At 36.3% G+C, this 14,601-nt stretch overlaps 2 protein-coding genes across 3 annotated transcripts in view; both read left to right on the forward strand.

Annotated features, from left to right (window-relative positions):
- The window catches only part of LOC106058514 (SCY1-like protein 2), a 95,857-nt gene extending 92,431 nt beyond the window's left edge, over positions 1 to 3,426 (forward strand). For both annotated transcript variants that reach the window (XM_056031331.1, XM_056031332.1), the window contains exon 20: positions 260 to 3,426. In XM_056031331.1, coding sequence (XP_055887306.1) covers positions 260 to 283 — 24 coding nt within the window. In that variant the 3' untranslated portion in view covers positions 284 to 3,426. The remainder of the gene's footprint in view (positions 1 to 259) is intronic.
- An 11,062-nt stretch (positions 3,427 to 14,488) lies between these two features.
- LOC106055511 (receptor-type tyrosine-protein phosphatase T-like) overlaps positions 14,489 to 14,601 on the forward strand; it is a 54,090-nt gene continuing 53,977 nt past the window's right edge. Inside the window, exon 1 of the mRNA XM_056029335.1 lies at positions 14,489 to 14,503. The gene's annotated coding sequence lies outside the window, so the exon portion shown is untranslated. The remainder of the gene's footprint in view (positions 14,504 to 14,601) is intronic.

The raw sequence follows: 14,601 nt of genomic DNA on the forward strand, positions 1-14,601 counted from the left end.
GACTTAGCAGTAACGTCTAGAGCAACTGAAAATAGTCAATTTTGACTAGATTAACATTTTATTTTATGAAATATTCCTTCAACATTGATTTTAAAAATTCCATATAATTATAATGTCAACAATAACCATATTATTATTTTTAGATCTGTTTAAAAAATAATTTTAAATTATACTTTTAGTAATAAACTAATGTTACAATTATGTCTCATGTATTTTGGTTAATTCAAATGTTCTTGACATTGTTTTTTCTCCTAAACAGATGCAACTGTTTGGTAACAAGTGAAAGTATTCCAGCCAAAGTTCAACAAACTACTTAGCTCTACCCTCCTCGTGATATCTCTATGTTGTGTGACGTATTTTGTACATACAACTATGTCTATTTAAATGGCTTGTTCACTAATATATGTACCAAATGCACTTTTACAACCCTTTCCTTGTTCCTTAAAAACAAATCTATTTTTGTATACAATTTTTTCAAGCCCTGCCTGCTCTTGTCCATGATTTATGTCTCCTTATATTTTTTTATAACCGTATGCATAAATGATCAACATGTCCATGCAGATTTTGGGTAATAACTGTATATTTATATATATATATATTCTAATATATATATTCATATATCTATATATATAACTATTTATTTGTTTAGATGAAATGTTTATGAATAGGCTACAGCTGGTAACTCTAAGGCACTGATTCAATCAGAGCTACAACGATCGATAGTAATCCAAGTGTCGGCTATTATTGGAAGTCTGTGATGTAGTTATTGCAGGGATCGATGGTCCTCTCAGGCTGTGAGAGCTGGTGTTATATTGTAGTACCAGACTCTTGACCATATGAGACTCTGATTGTATGGTGAGTCATAGATGTGGCTCGACTCGCCCCATTAATGTTAACTACTGGAGTAGCTTAGCTTGGTGTTCCATTCTATTATTATATTTGTATTGAAATTATTTTTTTTTAGTTGTCACTTTGGCACTATTAAGACCTTGTCTGCAATAATTACACATTTTAACAATAATGTTTTGTCTCGCGGAATCTCAAAGTATTATTTTATAATCAATAGAAATGGAAATCATTATTGTAGTGAATTAAAAATGTGACCATGTTACAAACAATACTGAACCGTATAGTCCGTCAGTTTATTTAAAAACATATTTATTAAAGTCTCAAGTTTTATTTCCGTCCTTATTTCTCATTATTCACCTACGTAGCCTAGAAACTGCTACAGTAAATGTTTATCAATAAAGTAACTCATTCCACATGTAACTTATTCGACACCCATTATAGAATGATTCAACAATGTACAACAAAATGACTGAAAAAATGTATTATAAAATCGGTACATGTATTTACAAATACGATATCTATCTATTCTTTCAATGGAAATGGTTAAAACTAAAACTAACTAGCCCAAGGAGTGTCCATTGAGTAACGAAGAGAACAGTATAAGTTTCTTATTGGAACATTCAGCGCTCAAAGATTGACCGACATGTACATTGTTGAACACCCATTCAGCGCTCAAAGATTGACCGACATGTACATTGTTGAACACCCATTCAGCGCTCAAAGATTGACTGACATGTACATTGTTGAACACCCATTCAGCGCTCAAAGATTGACCGACATGTACATTGTTGAACACCCATTCAGCGCTCAAAGATTGACCGACATGTACATTGTTGAACACCCATTCAGCGCTCAAAGATTGACCGACATGTACATTGTGGAACACCCATTCAGCGCTCAAAGATTGACCAACATGTACATTGTTGAACACCCATTCAGCGCTCAAAGATTGACCAACATGTACATTGTTGAACACCCATTCAGCGCTCAAAGATTGACTGACATGTACATTGTGGAACACCCATTCAGCGCTCAAAGATTGACCGACATGTACATTGTGGAACACCCATTCAGCGCTCAAAGATTGACTGACATGTACATTGTTGAACACCCATTCAGCGCTCAAAGATTGACTGACATGTACATTGTGGAACACCCATTCAGCGCTCAAAGAATCTGGGAAGTCTTTCACATGCCCATATTTTTCATCTCAACTAAACAACAACATATTACTGTTTGTTATACTTATTGCTACACGTATTGTTATTCTTAGTAAATAAATCATGGGATATAATCAGTAGCGATTTTTTGATCAGCATTACATTTATGTGATTTTTCAAATAGTAATTAAAACAATAACCTGAATCCCCTCGAAAGGAATTAGAATGTCGTATAATTTAAAGGTGAATGTGAATTAGAATGTCGTATAATTTAAAGGTGAATGTGAATTAGAATGTCGTATAATTTAAAAGCTGAATGTGAATGGTAATAATCTCAAAGGAAAGGTTTTTACTGCACAGTTTGTCAGTGGACGCTACTGGTTAGAGATAGACTTTAACAATTTAAAGATTATTAAACGTCGGAAACGGTCATCAGTTGTATTTCAATGTCGATAAAACAGTCATCAGTTGTATTTCAATGTCGATAAATATACAAATAGATAAGCATTGAACTATTTCAACATGATCATATTTACTTTTGATTCAATTTTGATTTTACAACATAGTTGACTCGAGCATCAATTTTGATTTTTGAAAATCAATCTTAGAAGCGTTTGAGTCATTAGCGAAGAAAAGTAAATTTCTACCAGACAACTTGCACTTTGTTTGATTCAACAGACAATAGAAAGAAAATGGAAGGACATCAAAAATGGCAATAAAAATATGGAATGCAATTACTAAATGGAATAAAATAGACTCAAAAGCCCTTTTTCAAATGGTCCAATTTTGTAAACCATTATTTAAATCGGCAGAAAAGGTTTGAATATTTCTTTTAAATTATGCTTAATGTGGAAAAATAAATAAATATATCATTATCAAATACATTTGACTACATTATTTTTTCTACTCACATATAAGGTCTAGTAAAATTTTGTATATCAAAATCTTTGGCTGTTTTATTTATGCAAAACACACATACTTATTACCATAATCTCATGACATTTTATCTGTTAAGGATGTTTTAGATATTTCTATTTCTCTTTAACATCACTAATATGCCTAGAGATGAAAACATTTATTTAAGCTCTATTTTTTATTTTAACTCTCAAACGCCAAATTGTTTTCCAATGCCATATCTGTGAACTCTGACCCTGTACATCTACTTCTTTATGACATGTTATGTTCACCTTTATGTTTCACTCTCCGGTACTACCAGATTCAAAACTAACTCTATATTTCTATTCTGTATTGATCCCAACCATCTTCTTTGTTGTACGTTGATGTCAACTCAGCACTGATTCATTTGGAACAAATCGTTCATCGCCATGTCATTGGCATGTATTATGTATTAGATATACCAGGAGTTCAACATGTTCTTTATTGTGTTCGATGTTTCAAATAAATTCCAGGACTTCCATGGGATTCTTGTTTATTGTGTTCATCTAAGAGTTTACACAAATAAAACAACATTCAACGACAATGGACAGTAAAAGATAAGTTTAGAACATTGATTCTGTGCGTGAACATTTTGCAAATGGTAATCAAGAGTAGATATGTTGAAAAATAAAAAGATTCGTTTGTCGAATATCTTGGAAATAAAAAACTTTATTGCATGAAACTTCAAAAGAGATAGAAACATAAGTGGTTTAAATAGTTATGCAAATGTTGACACAGCAAATAGTTCTATGTTACCGAATAAGGAAAATATTTTCGCCGGCAGTTTGTAAGATATCGAAATGTATGTACTTCAAAAGTCGAGATGAAACCTATATAAGGCCATAGACTTCATGTTGGATTGGCGGCAATGTAACTGTAATTGGACGTCGAGTTTCTTTTCTCAATCCAACGTTATTAATTTGGTTCAATAGCCTCCCTCGTTCCATAGTAAGGAGTTAGGTAAGTGAGACAAAACATGACTATTGTATTACTACTTCAAGTAGTGCAGCTCTACATAGGGAGCATTGTACACATTTTCAATGACACGATGGCCACCTCTAGAGAGGTTTTGTCTAGGCTGGTTGAGCAGACTTGTTGTCTGGATCGCTGGCAAGCCACACCAAGCCCCCAATTCATTCCTTTGCGGACAGGAAGACATGCCACTGCAAGCCTCAGTTCAGTTGTTTGCGGACAGGAAGATCTGCCACTCTAAGCCTCAATTCAGTTGTTTGCTGACAGGAAGATCTGGCACTCCAAGCCTCAATTCAGTTGTTTGCTGACAGGAAGATCTGCCACTCCAAGCCTCAATTCAGTTGTTTTCTGACAAAAAAAATCTGCTACTCCAAGCCTCAATTCAGTTGTTTGCTGACAAGAAGATCTGCGACACCAAGCCTCAATTCAGTTGTTTGCTGACAAGAAGATCTGCGACACCAAGCCTCAATTCAGTTGTTTGCTGACAAGAAGATCTGCGACCCCAAGCCTCAATTCAGTTGTTTGCTGACAAGAATATCTGCCACTCCAAGCCTCAATTCAGTTGTTTGCTGACAAGAATATCTGCCACTCCAAGCCTCAATTCAGTTGTTTGCTGACAAGAAGATCAGAGCCCGGAGGAATGTCAGCTACCTGTCGCCATATCGTGGCCCTCCGGTGGAAACGTCTAGTGGTGGAAACTAGATAGGCTAAGTAGGAGTAGCGAACCAGGCCCGGCCGGGTTTCCCTGGGTGAGCTTTTGTTTTTCTCTCACTCGGGGTTGGGATGGAAAGAACGCCCGGAACCCAGTCCAAAAAGTCCGCCACGCCGTTCCACAAGGGGACCGTCATCAGAACCGTGGCTGGAGTGGCGGTCCTTGCACGGAATTGTGGCGGTACAGTATAGGAATATGAGACAAGCTCCCCGCAGTTAGCACTGTTCTCGGCCACTTATAGCGAGTGGGATCTCCGTTCCTGGGTCCCACTCGAACAGTGATAACTGCGGGGAGCTTGTCTCATATTCCTATACTGTACCGGGGACGGTGCGCTGTGTACACGACACGGCCCGGTCTAGCCGAGTCAACCGATATGACCGTCTACCGTTGGGAGCCCTCAGACAGGACAGGGGTGAAGAGCCCCATGTCAAGGCCTGGTGGTTGGATAAATGCATTTCTAACCATCAACGGGATAATGGCGCCTACGGCGCCGACGTCCTACTGGATTTCACTGAAGTTGTAAGAGACCAACTAATCAAGTGTAAACATAAGGGAACAATACTTGTTGAAAGAGATCAACTAAAAAGTGTAAACATAAGTGAACAATACTAGTTGAAAGAGACCAACTAATCGAGTGTAAACATAAGTGAACATAATTTACATAAACGATTTACCAAATTGCATTAGTTCAGGAACAAAAGTCAGATTATTCGCAGATGATTGCATAATACATAGAACAATAAAAACAACACAAGATACAGAAATTTTACAAAGAGAATTAGATGAATTACAGAAATGGGAATCAAATTTCCACCCAAAAAAATGTCAGTTATTAAGAGTAACAAAAAAAAAAGCATTAGAGTTTATTAAAAGAAATTTCTATAAATCAAATAAGAACATAAAACTAAAATGTTATTTAACCTTGGTTAGGCCAATAATAGAATATGCATCCTCTGTTTGGGACCCCGGAACTCAAGAAAACATTAAGAAACTGGAACAGACACAAAATAGAGCAGTGAGATTCATAACAAACTAATATTCACATTTGACTAAAGTAACACCTTTAGTAAAATCACTAAATTTAGAAAGCCTTCAGGACAGAAGACTCAAAAGTAAAGAAGCAATTATACATAAAACACTGAACCATAATCTCCAAATACAAGAACAAAATTTAATAAAATACTCTGAAAGACACAAAGATAATGGCACATTCCTCGTCCCATATGCTAGGACAAATTTGTACAAATACTCCTTCTTCCCTAGTGCTATTAGAGCATGGAATGGGTTGCCTGAGCTAGCCAGGAAAACAAGTGACTTGGCAGAATTTAAGTCATTGGTTAACATGCATGACTGAATGCATGACGCGTAGGACGTAAATCATCTTCTTTTTTGAAGTAACGTTTGTATTATATAAGATAAGAAGAAGAACAAAACTAGTTGAAAGAGACGAACTAATCAAGTGTAAACATAAGTGAGCAATACTAGTTGAAAGAGACGAACTAATCAAGTGTAAACATAAGTGAACAATACTAGTTGAAAGAGACCAACTAATCAAGTGTAAACATAAGTGAACAATACCAGTTGAAAGAGACGAACTAATCAAGTGTAAACATAAGTGAACAATACTAGTTGAAAGAGACGAACTAATCGAGTGTAAACATAAGTGAACAATACCAGTTGAAAGAGACGAACTAATCAAGTGTAAACATAAGTGAACAATACTAGTTGAAAGAGACGAACTAATCGAGTGTAAACATAAGTGAACAATACTAGTTGAAAGAGACCAACTAATCGAGTGTAAACATAAGTGAACAATACCAGTTGAAAGAGACCAACTAATCAAGTGTAAACAGAAAGAAACATTTGTATTAGACGAGTTTTCATACATTCTAACTTTGTCAGACACAGTGACTATATACTTCGCGTGGAAACAATCACCTGCCTGCTAGTTCGTAGTGGCAAACAGAGAAATTCCGTCACAACGAGTCAAACTGTTGTCTTTTAATAATACTAGTGGCAGAATACTGGATACCTAATGTGCTAGTTGCAATTATACACGGAACCTTGTCCTAATAGCAAAGGGAAGTAAACCACAAAATAGGCAACTACTGATATTTGGCGACCATGCGTATTTTGTGCACAAATGTCAGCTGCCAATTATTACACGCGCGATACGGCCTGTAGGCTCATACAGCTAATGGAAGAATTAATTCACTAAAAATCCACCGTTGTCCTGTGGGAAGTTTGGACTATTAAATGTGTAGCTGTTTATATCTTCCATTCTGAAGGATTAACCAAAACATATCAAACATTTTACAAAACAAAATTAAAAGTAGGTAGCAACATTTCAATATAAAATAATCAGAATTTCGGTACAAGTATTAGAAACCTGTGTAACGGAGTAAACAAAATGATGAAAGTAATTGTGTACGCTGTAAATCCGTGACCCGGCTGTAAGACAAAAAGATTCAGCTTTTAATAATGGCAACGTTTTTTCTTGTAATACCTGTCTAAAAAATAATTGATTAATTCCCCTTGTTCCGGCATGTTTTTTAAGAGTTCTCACCAACAATCAGTGAGGCTACATTAATAAGTGAAACAAATGTGTTGCTAATGTCGGATAAATGAGAAACTAGCGAAGATTAGCCTATATCTTAGTATAAAACAAATTTTAAGCTTACATATTGTAGGACATAATCATCCACGTTTTGAAGTAACGTCTGCATTTTATAAGATAAAATGTTATAAACAGAAACTTTTTAATTAAATATTTATCTGTTGAAATGCTGGTCAAGAAAGTGTGTGTGGGTGGGGTGTGTGTGCTATATAATTATTCCAGTACTTATTATAACACTGACTGGTTTAATTATCATTTAGGTTCTAGTGAATTCTAAATCGATACAAGCAAATGTGCATTGAGATCAATGAATTTATTTTTTAGCAGTCCGCAAATGGGGAAAAGCTGCTATTAATTTAGTGTAGTCTGTCCGTCCGTCCGTCTGTTACATTTGGATCTCAAAAACTAGAATAGCTATTGGAAATCCTATTGAAAATCAATGTCATGATATACAGTTTGAAAAGTTTAGGTGCATCGGCTACTTCTTGTTTTCGGAAGTATATATAAATCCAGATTAACTAATTTTTTTTTATTTTTAAAATAAATAAAATAGAAAGAAATACTTTTTTTTATAAAGACAAAGCTTATATTAAAAGTAATTCTAATTGTAACAATTATTTTGAATCAATCTTGTATTTAATTTGAACTATTGTCACGTCATATATTTTGATGGTGACGTGGGTTCTAAAGCACGTCTAGTGATACACCTCAATCCTCGAGTCAGGCTCAGACTACTTAGACGTGTACACAGTACAATGACAATCAGAATACACTGAGCAAAACTTGATGTAGCAAACATGACGTTTTATCAAACACAATATATAAATATATATATATATATATATATATATATATATATATATATATATTCAAGGACAAGTGTGGAAATGGAGAGGACTCAGCATATCCACAAAACTGAAAGTCTACAATGCTGTAGTTCTCCCATCACTCCTATATGCATCAGAGTCCTGGACCCTATATTCCCGCCACACCAAAAAGTTAAACTCCTTCCATCTATAAGCACCATAAGGTGCGTTGGTCCAACCACATACCGGACACAAGAAATCTTAAAGCTGTCCAACATGCTCAGTATCAATGCTACGGTAAAAAGGTCCCAACTTCGATGGGCGGGACATGTAGTCCGCATGCCAGACAATCGCCTTCCCAAGCGACTTCTGTACGGGGAGTTTTGTGCAGGAAAGCGCTCTCAGGGAGGTCAATACAAGCGCTACAAAGACACTCTCAAGAGCTCCTTCTCAAAGAATGCGATATCGACATTCACGGCTGGGAAGCACTAGCTCTCGATCGCTCGTCATGGCGTAAAGCTGTGAGTCTCGGAGTCTCAAGATTTGAAGCAAGAAGAATAACTAGTTTGAAAGAGCGCCAAACCAACAAAAAGCTGAGAGAAGAAGCAGGCCTATCTGCAACTGACCTAACCCACACATGCAGGCTTTTTAAAGAGAGGATTGGACTTTACAGCCATCTTCGAGTCCATAGAAAATGAGAAATGCGCTCATCTTCGACCACGAAGGAGAGCTATATATATATATATATATGCAATCACGGTATGAACACAGTGGACCAGTTGGGGGGGGGGGTCTCTGGAAGAAGGTTTCTGTGATGGCTTTTTAAAAGCAATAAAAAGAAAAAAAGTAACTAAACCCTCCTCAGAGCCGATACATTGCCACTGAGCCAGCCAAATGCTTATGAAAATAGAAAGTTTTCTATTGTTTGTATATAAAACAAAATTAATTGATAAAATAATTGCGATTGATTCATGTATTTAGGGGCTATTAATAATTGTGCAAAGTTTCAACGTGATACGAGAAGTGGATAAAATAATGTGTACAAGATTCCATTCAGACAGAAAGAGTTGATATGAGCTTTGTATTGTAATACGTTTTCTTATCATCATAATCGTCACTATAGAGTTCCTCCCCAAATCTATTATACGTTTGTGCTGTACGAAATGTTTCGCATGTTTTTTTAACTGTTCTTTTTGAAACATTTTTTTCTTAAATAATTGGTGTTTATTCTCAAAATTACATTTTCATTCAATAATACATAAAGTTATGCTGTGAATACGTTGTGTTATTGACAATCCGTGTCTTAAAATTCATTCGCATTACCTACTAATAAAGGATCGAATTGTCGCCTCTGACAATGGTACATAAATGTTTTCTTAACAAAGCGCCGCTCTAGTTCTTTTCATGTAACACAATTACTAGATCGTTTCAACTACGGGGGAGAAAAAACAAAGAACCTTGGACGATCCAACGTCCACTCCATCACACTATGTGGCGAGGGCTAGCTACCACCTGAAGAGCCTCGAGGGCAACAGTGTTTATTATCCATGCCAATGATACATATCCAAAAGTCGGCCTTCTGTTTAGTGTAATGTTTGGGACATTTAATGGAATTTCAACCAAAATTATTTGTAGCAAAAACAAAAAAAAGTAACAATGTATATATGTAATTTATAAATTAAAAGTGCATCAAATTGCTCAGATTGTTTTTTTTTTTTTTTTTTTTTTTTTAGAAAAGTGCATTTTTTTAATATTTTAACATAGTTCGTAATTTTGGAGTTTTAATAGATTCAACTCTGTCTTTTGACCCGCACATAGGTCAGTAATGCAACGGTCTCCTTCTGTAGATGCGTTGATTAGGCCAGGCTTAACGACAGAGTCAACAAAGAAGTCGGCTGTGTATTTATACTCTCCCGCCTAGATGGGACAGACAACAAGGCAGTTTGGTAATGTCCACCCGGGTACGCTACTCTGCCTCAACGTGGCACTCGGGTGGAAACGATCATTTGAGGAAGTGATAGGCTAAATGAATAGCAAAACAAAACTTCTGTGGGAGTGTCCAAGGGAATGCGACAGCTTTCCCATTGCACGGTGCAGAGTTGAAAGAGAGCTTCCACGTCCCTGTCGATAATCCATGCGCCGTTCTTCAAGGGACCGTTACACTAATTGCGAGTCCTGCATGGTTAGCTTGGTACATATCCAAAAGCCTTCGGCCATGCATTCTAGTCCATGCGCCCGGAGTACCAGATATATCAGAAATAGCAATACTTTATATAGGCATCGACTTGGATCTCTTCCAGACAGAACGGTTGTTTAAGCAGGCTCGAAGAGCCTTCTGCTCAGCTCTATTGACAATCAAACGGTAATGTCCATGTTATCAAACGATCATACTATATTTACCGTTTCATTCAATCTTGTTTTAAACAAGGTGTGTAATTACGAAAAAATAAACGTTTGCTAATTGAATCTAATCTTAAAAACAAAAGAGCTTGCCTTCAGAATACCAACAAACAAAGTATAAGATATGCTTTAAAAAAAAAACAAAGCTTATATTAGGCGTAGTTCTATCAAGTAATTTGGAATAAATTTATGAATAATACATTTGTGTGATTGGAAATATTTTTAACAATTGTTTTTGTTTAGCGTAATTTCCTGCTTTTAGCATTCTCAATACGCTATGCTCCTATCACTTATCTGGACCAGTTGTGAAAGGGGTGGTGGAGAAAGGAGGGGAATCTGGGTGAGAGTTGGCTTGATCGGTCACTCCGGATTCTGGCCCGTCTCAAGATGAAACCAAAACCAGTGACTCATCTGGGCACATCCATTGCTTCCGACACAGGATTAGCCATACAATCATATCTATATCTATAAATATATATATATATATACCTGTACTGTATTCAAAGCCACATCAAGCTAACACAATAACCACTGTGCCTAAGAAGTGCTTATGAAAATAGAAGGTTTTATAGTTATGTATTGTAATTTAAAACTTTAAAACTAATTCAACTTATACCACCCCAACAATCAAATAAAATTTCTTTTCCTTTTGCGATACCAAGCAAAATATATAATTACCAATAGCTTTTTTTAAAAATTGATTCTTGTTTTGTCAGGTTAAAGAAATAATTTGGCGAAATTTCGCTTGATACGAGATTGGGCGTGGGAGAAATAACGTGTACAAACTTTTTACCAGACAGACAAACAGAGAGAGTTGATATAAGCTTTGTACAAATAACTGATTCACTTATTTAAGGAAATGTGCAATGACATTGTCAAAAGTGCTTTTAGTTTGTTAAGATCTAGATCTAAATTTGACAAATAATACAAAACTAATAGCGGCTTTTACCTTGGAGGTTGAAAAAAAAAGATGCGGTCAAGACGATTTAGTTCAAGTACTACAAATTCTCCTTTGAAAAACCATACAAACTATAATTCTTCTTCTTTTAGACTACATAATTAATACACAAATGGTAGGCCTATATCGTGCTCGGTAATTACGCGTTCTATGGTATGCGCTCTGGACTGTCATTCGGGTGTCTCGTTAGTACTAGCTTCGAACCCCGTCGTCCTGCGGGAAGTTTGGGCTAGGAATCTGAATGCACATCCAAGAAACATTATAATTTATTTTATACAATTAGAAAAAAAGTATAGTCGTTATACAGTCGCTTTTTTCTCCCACATTGACAGATTTTTACTACTATGTAGGCCATTGGATAGACGGCCGGAGAGCCGCTGGTTAGACACTTTTAAGATATACTGATGTATGCAAATGTGACATGAAGTTCTTCAGGATCGACATTAACACTAAAGAAGAAGGGGCACTGGATAGATCCACATGGAGAGAAAGCATAAAGGAAGGGTTCCAAATTGCAGATGGCATACACACCAGAAGTAGAAAGAACAGTGAAAGTGTAATAGTGCCTGGTATTTAATGATGCCGAACCTGTGACCGCAGCTGTGTAATCAAGCATTGGTCTCTTTAGTCACACGAGAATTCGCAATTTCTCGAGACCTAAAATGCCACAGATGTAGGACATTTGCAGAATTTTTGAGGAGAGCCCTACCCAGTTCAAAGTTCAATATAAATGCATTTATTTATTTGAACATTATATGATGATGTCATATTTGTACAGAAAGAAATAGTGCACTTATAAATATAATCTTATTTCTCTAAACTTTCTTAACATGTCTATACCCGGCTAGGAGAAGAAAGGTTTGAATTCAAACTTCTAATGGATGCCTTCCAGCTAAACCTTAACAGGAAAAAGGCTACAGAAATCAACCCTGAGGAAAAATCAGGAGCCGGGGACCATTAACCATCTCGCAACACTCAGTGCTACAATCTGGCACAGCCTGTGATTCCGCTGATCCATAACTGTCTCGACACTTGCCCGTCCTTTGAAGAGATAGGCTGCGTGGAGAAAGGGGGGGGGGGGAGGGACAAGAGGCGTTAAGAGCTTTTTCAATGACTGTTGTCGCATTGTTAATTTCCTGCTGATTTGCATACACTTTTACTTTTGGTAGATATAAATGATCTACGTCTTTGTCTTTTAGTTCATAATGATTTGTTACAAGATGAACACTTCAGTTGAACAGGTCAAAAACTTTCGTTCGATAATGCATTGAAACATAGGACACCTTGTGGCTGATCACTGTTACCTTTGTACGGAAGAAATCCGAATTATAAATATTCGGGAGTATATTTACTTAGTTTTGTCTTACGTGGTGCGGCCTCTCGTACGGCATCGTGTCTCAGTTTAGTGCCACTCTTTTCATTACAGACTTGCTCTTCTTCAGATATCTGCTCACGCTTCAAATATGTATCCATCCACAGTGAGATGGGCGTGCGTAAAACAATTAAACAAACATGAATTACCACAGTATAAATTAATAATTACTCCTAAAATGTGCATTATTAATAACCAGAGTGATGTTATTGTGTCGTGGAGTCTCAAGGTCGTCAGTTGGAAACATGAAGCTTGACCTACTTCTTTGAATGGCGGTGAAAACACAGAGACATTGAAAGAACAACGTTGATTAGTTTGTAAATAAGTAAATTTGTTATTCATGCGTAAACAATAATTCTAGAACAGGATTAGTATTAACCGCTGTTGTTTTTTCCAAGCTGCGTCAATATATAATAGTTCGTAATAGATATTTTAAAGAGTAGTGAGGGGCCTATTGATTATTATTCAAATTATCCGATCTGATTAAACTGGCTTTAAGCGAAGGGAGCTATTATGAATGTATACAATTTTGATCTTTCTGTGGACCCCTTACGTTCGTTTAGCGTACCCCTGGGGATCCGCAGACCACAGTTTGAGAACCGCTGCAATAGATCGATTTATAATAGCCCTCTTTCGATTCGGAAACCCATGGCCCTCTTTTGACTAGTTAAAATTTGGTCTTTTATTCCAAACTTCTGGATCACACAAGCTACAAAAAGTTATGTACGTCTATTTTAGCACTCTAAGTTTTATGTGTATTTTAGCACTCTATCTAAGATTTATGTGTATTTTAGCACTATAAGGTTTGTGTGTATTAAAAATATATTCCAAATTTGAAGAATGTCAAAAATCTATATTTTTTTTTAGCTTAAAAGACTCTTTATAACTTGACTATGTAATTATTTTTGTTTCGTAGTTGTAAGTTTCTTAGTTACATTTTAAGAAGACTTCAACAACTAGAAACTTTCTCCTTTTCATTACAAACTGAAGTCAACGCAGGAAACGAAACCATCGACAGCTCACCTCCTGCAAAGAAAAAAAAAAACATTTGTGGCTATGTCGCTAGAAAGCAAGCGGGCACCGAATTTGTGGTGTAGGCTCCGAATCGATTCCTGAAAAATCGATGTCGTTAGTGCATGAAGCCCATTGCCTGTAGTGATATGATAGAGTGAATGACAGTTGTAAGGAGGAATAGAGCTGAGCTGTACTGTACCTCAGGCAGGAGAACAGTACATGAGTATCTATACAGTGAGATATCTGGTAAAGGAACGTATTAATTGTGTTTAGTATGTCAAGAGTTAGATTGTCAAATGTATATTTTGGAAGCATGATGCTAATACCAAGTCTTTATATTCAATTCATTTTTTTTTTCGGATACAAATGAGCAAGTAAAAAACTCACGCAACTAGTATCGTACTTGTGCCATTAAAACCCGAGTTACCCACCTCACGGCTTTGTGTTGGTGCTAGCTACTAAATTTAGACCAGTTGTCGAGAGCCGTAAACTTGACGTGCTGCACGGCCTGGGTGGAACAGTGGAACACATGATTCATCCTATACCAGTTGCACGCTAGGCTAAGTGAAGTTTTGTAGAATAACACTATGTGCTTAGTACAATCTACATTTAGATAACAACGTTGGATGCGTATTTCAAAGATTCCATTGCCATATTACTTGTCAACAACACATTGCTATTTCTTTAAGGAAAGAATGTAACTCAAGGTAAGTGAAGGCATGTTTAGTTATGTTCTATTTTTAGAACCTAGGGAGTGAGCATTCACACGGCTTAAACTAGGGGGAGTTTACTCGTTTGTGTAACT

The sequence above is a fragment of the Biomphalaria glabrata genome, chromosome 5, assembly GCF_947242115.1.
Source record: "Biomphalaria glabrata chromosome 5, xgBioGlab47.1, whole genome shotgun sequence".
Taxonomy (NCBI): domain Eukaryota; kingdom Metazoa; phylum Mollusca; class Gastropoda; family Planorbidae; genus Biomphalaria; species Biomphalaria glabrata.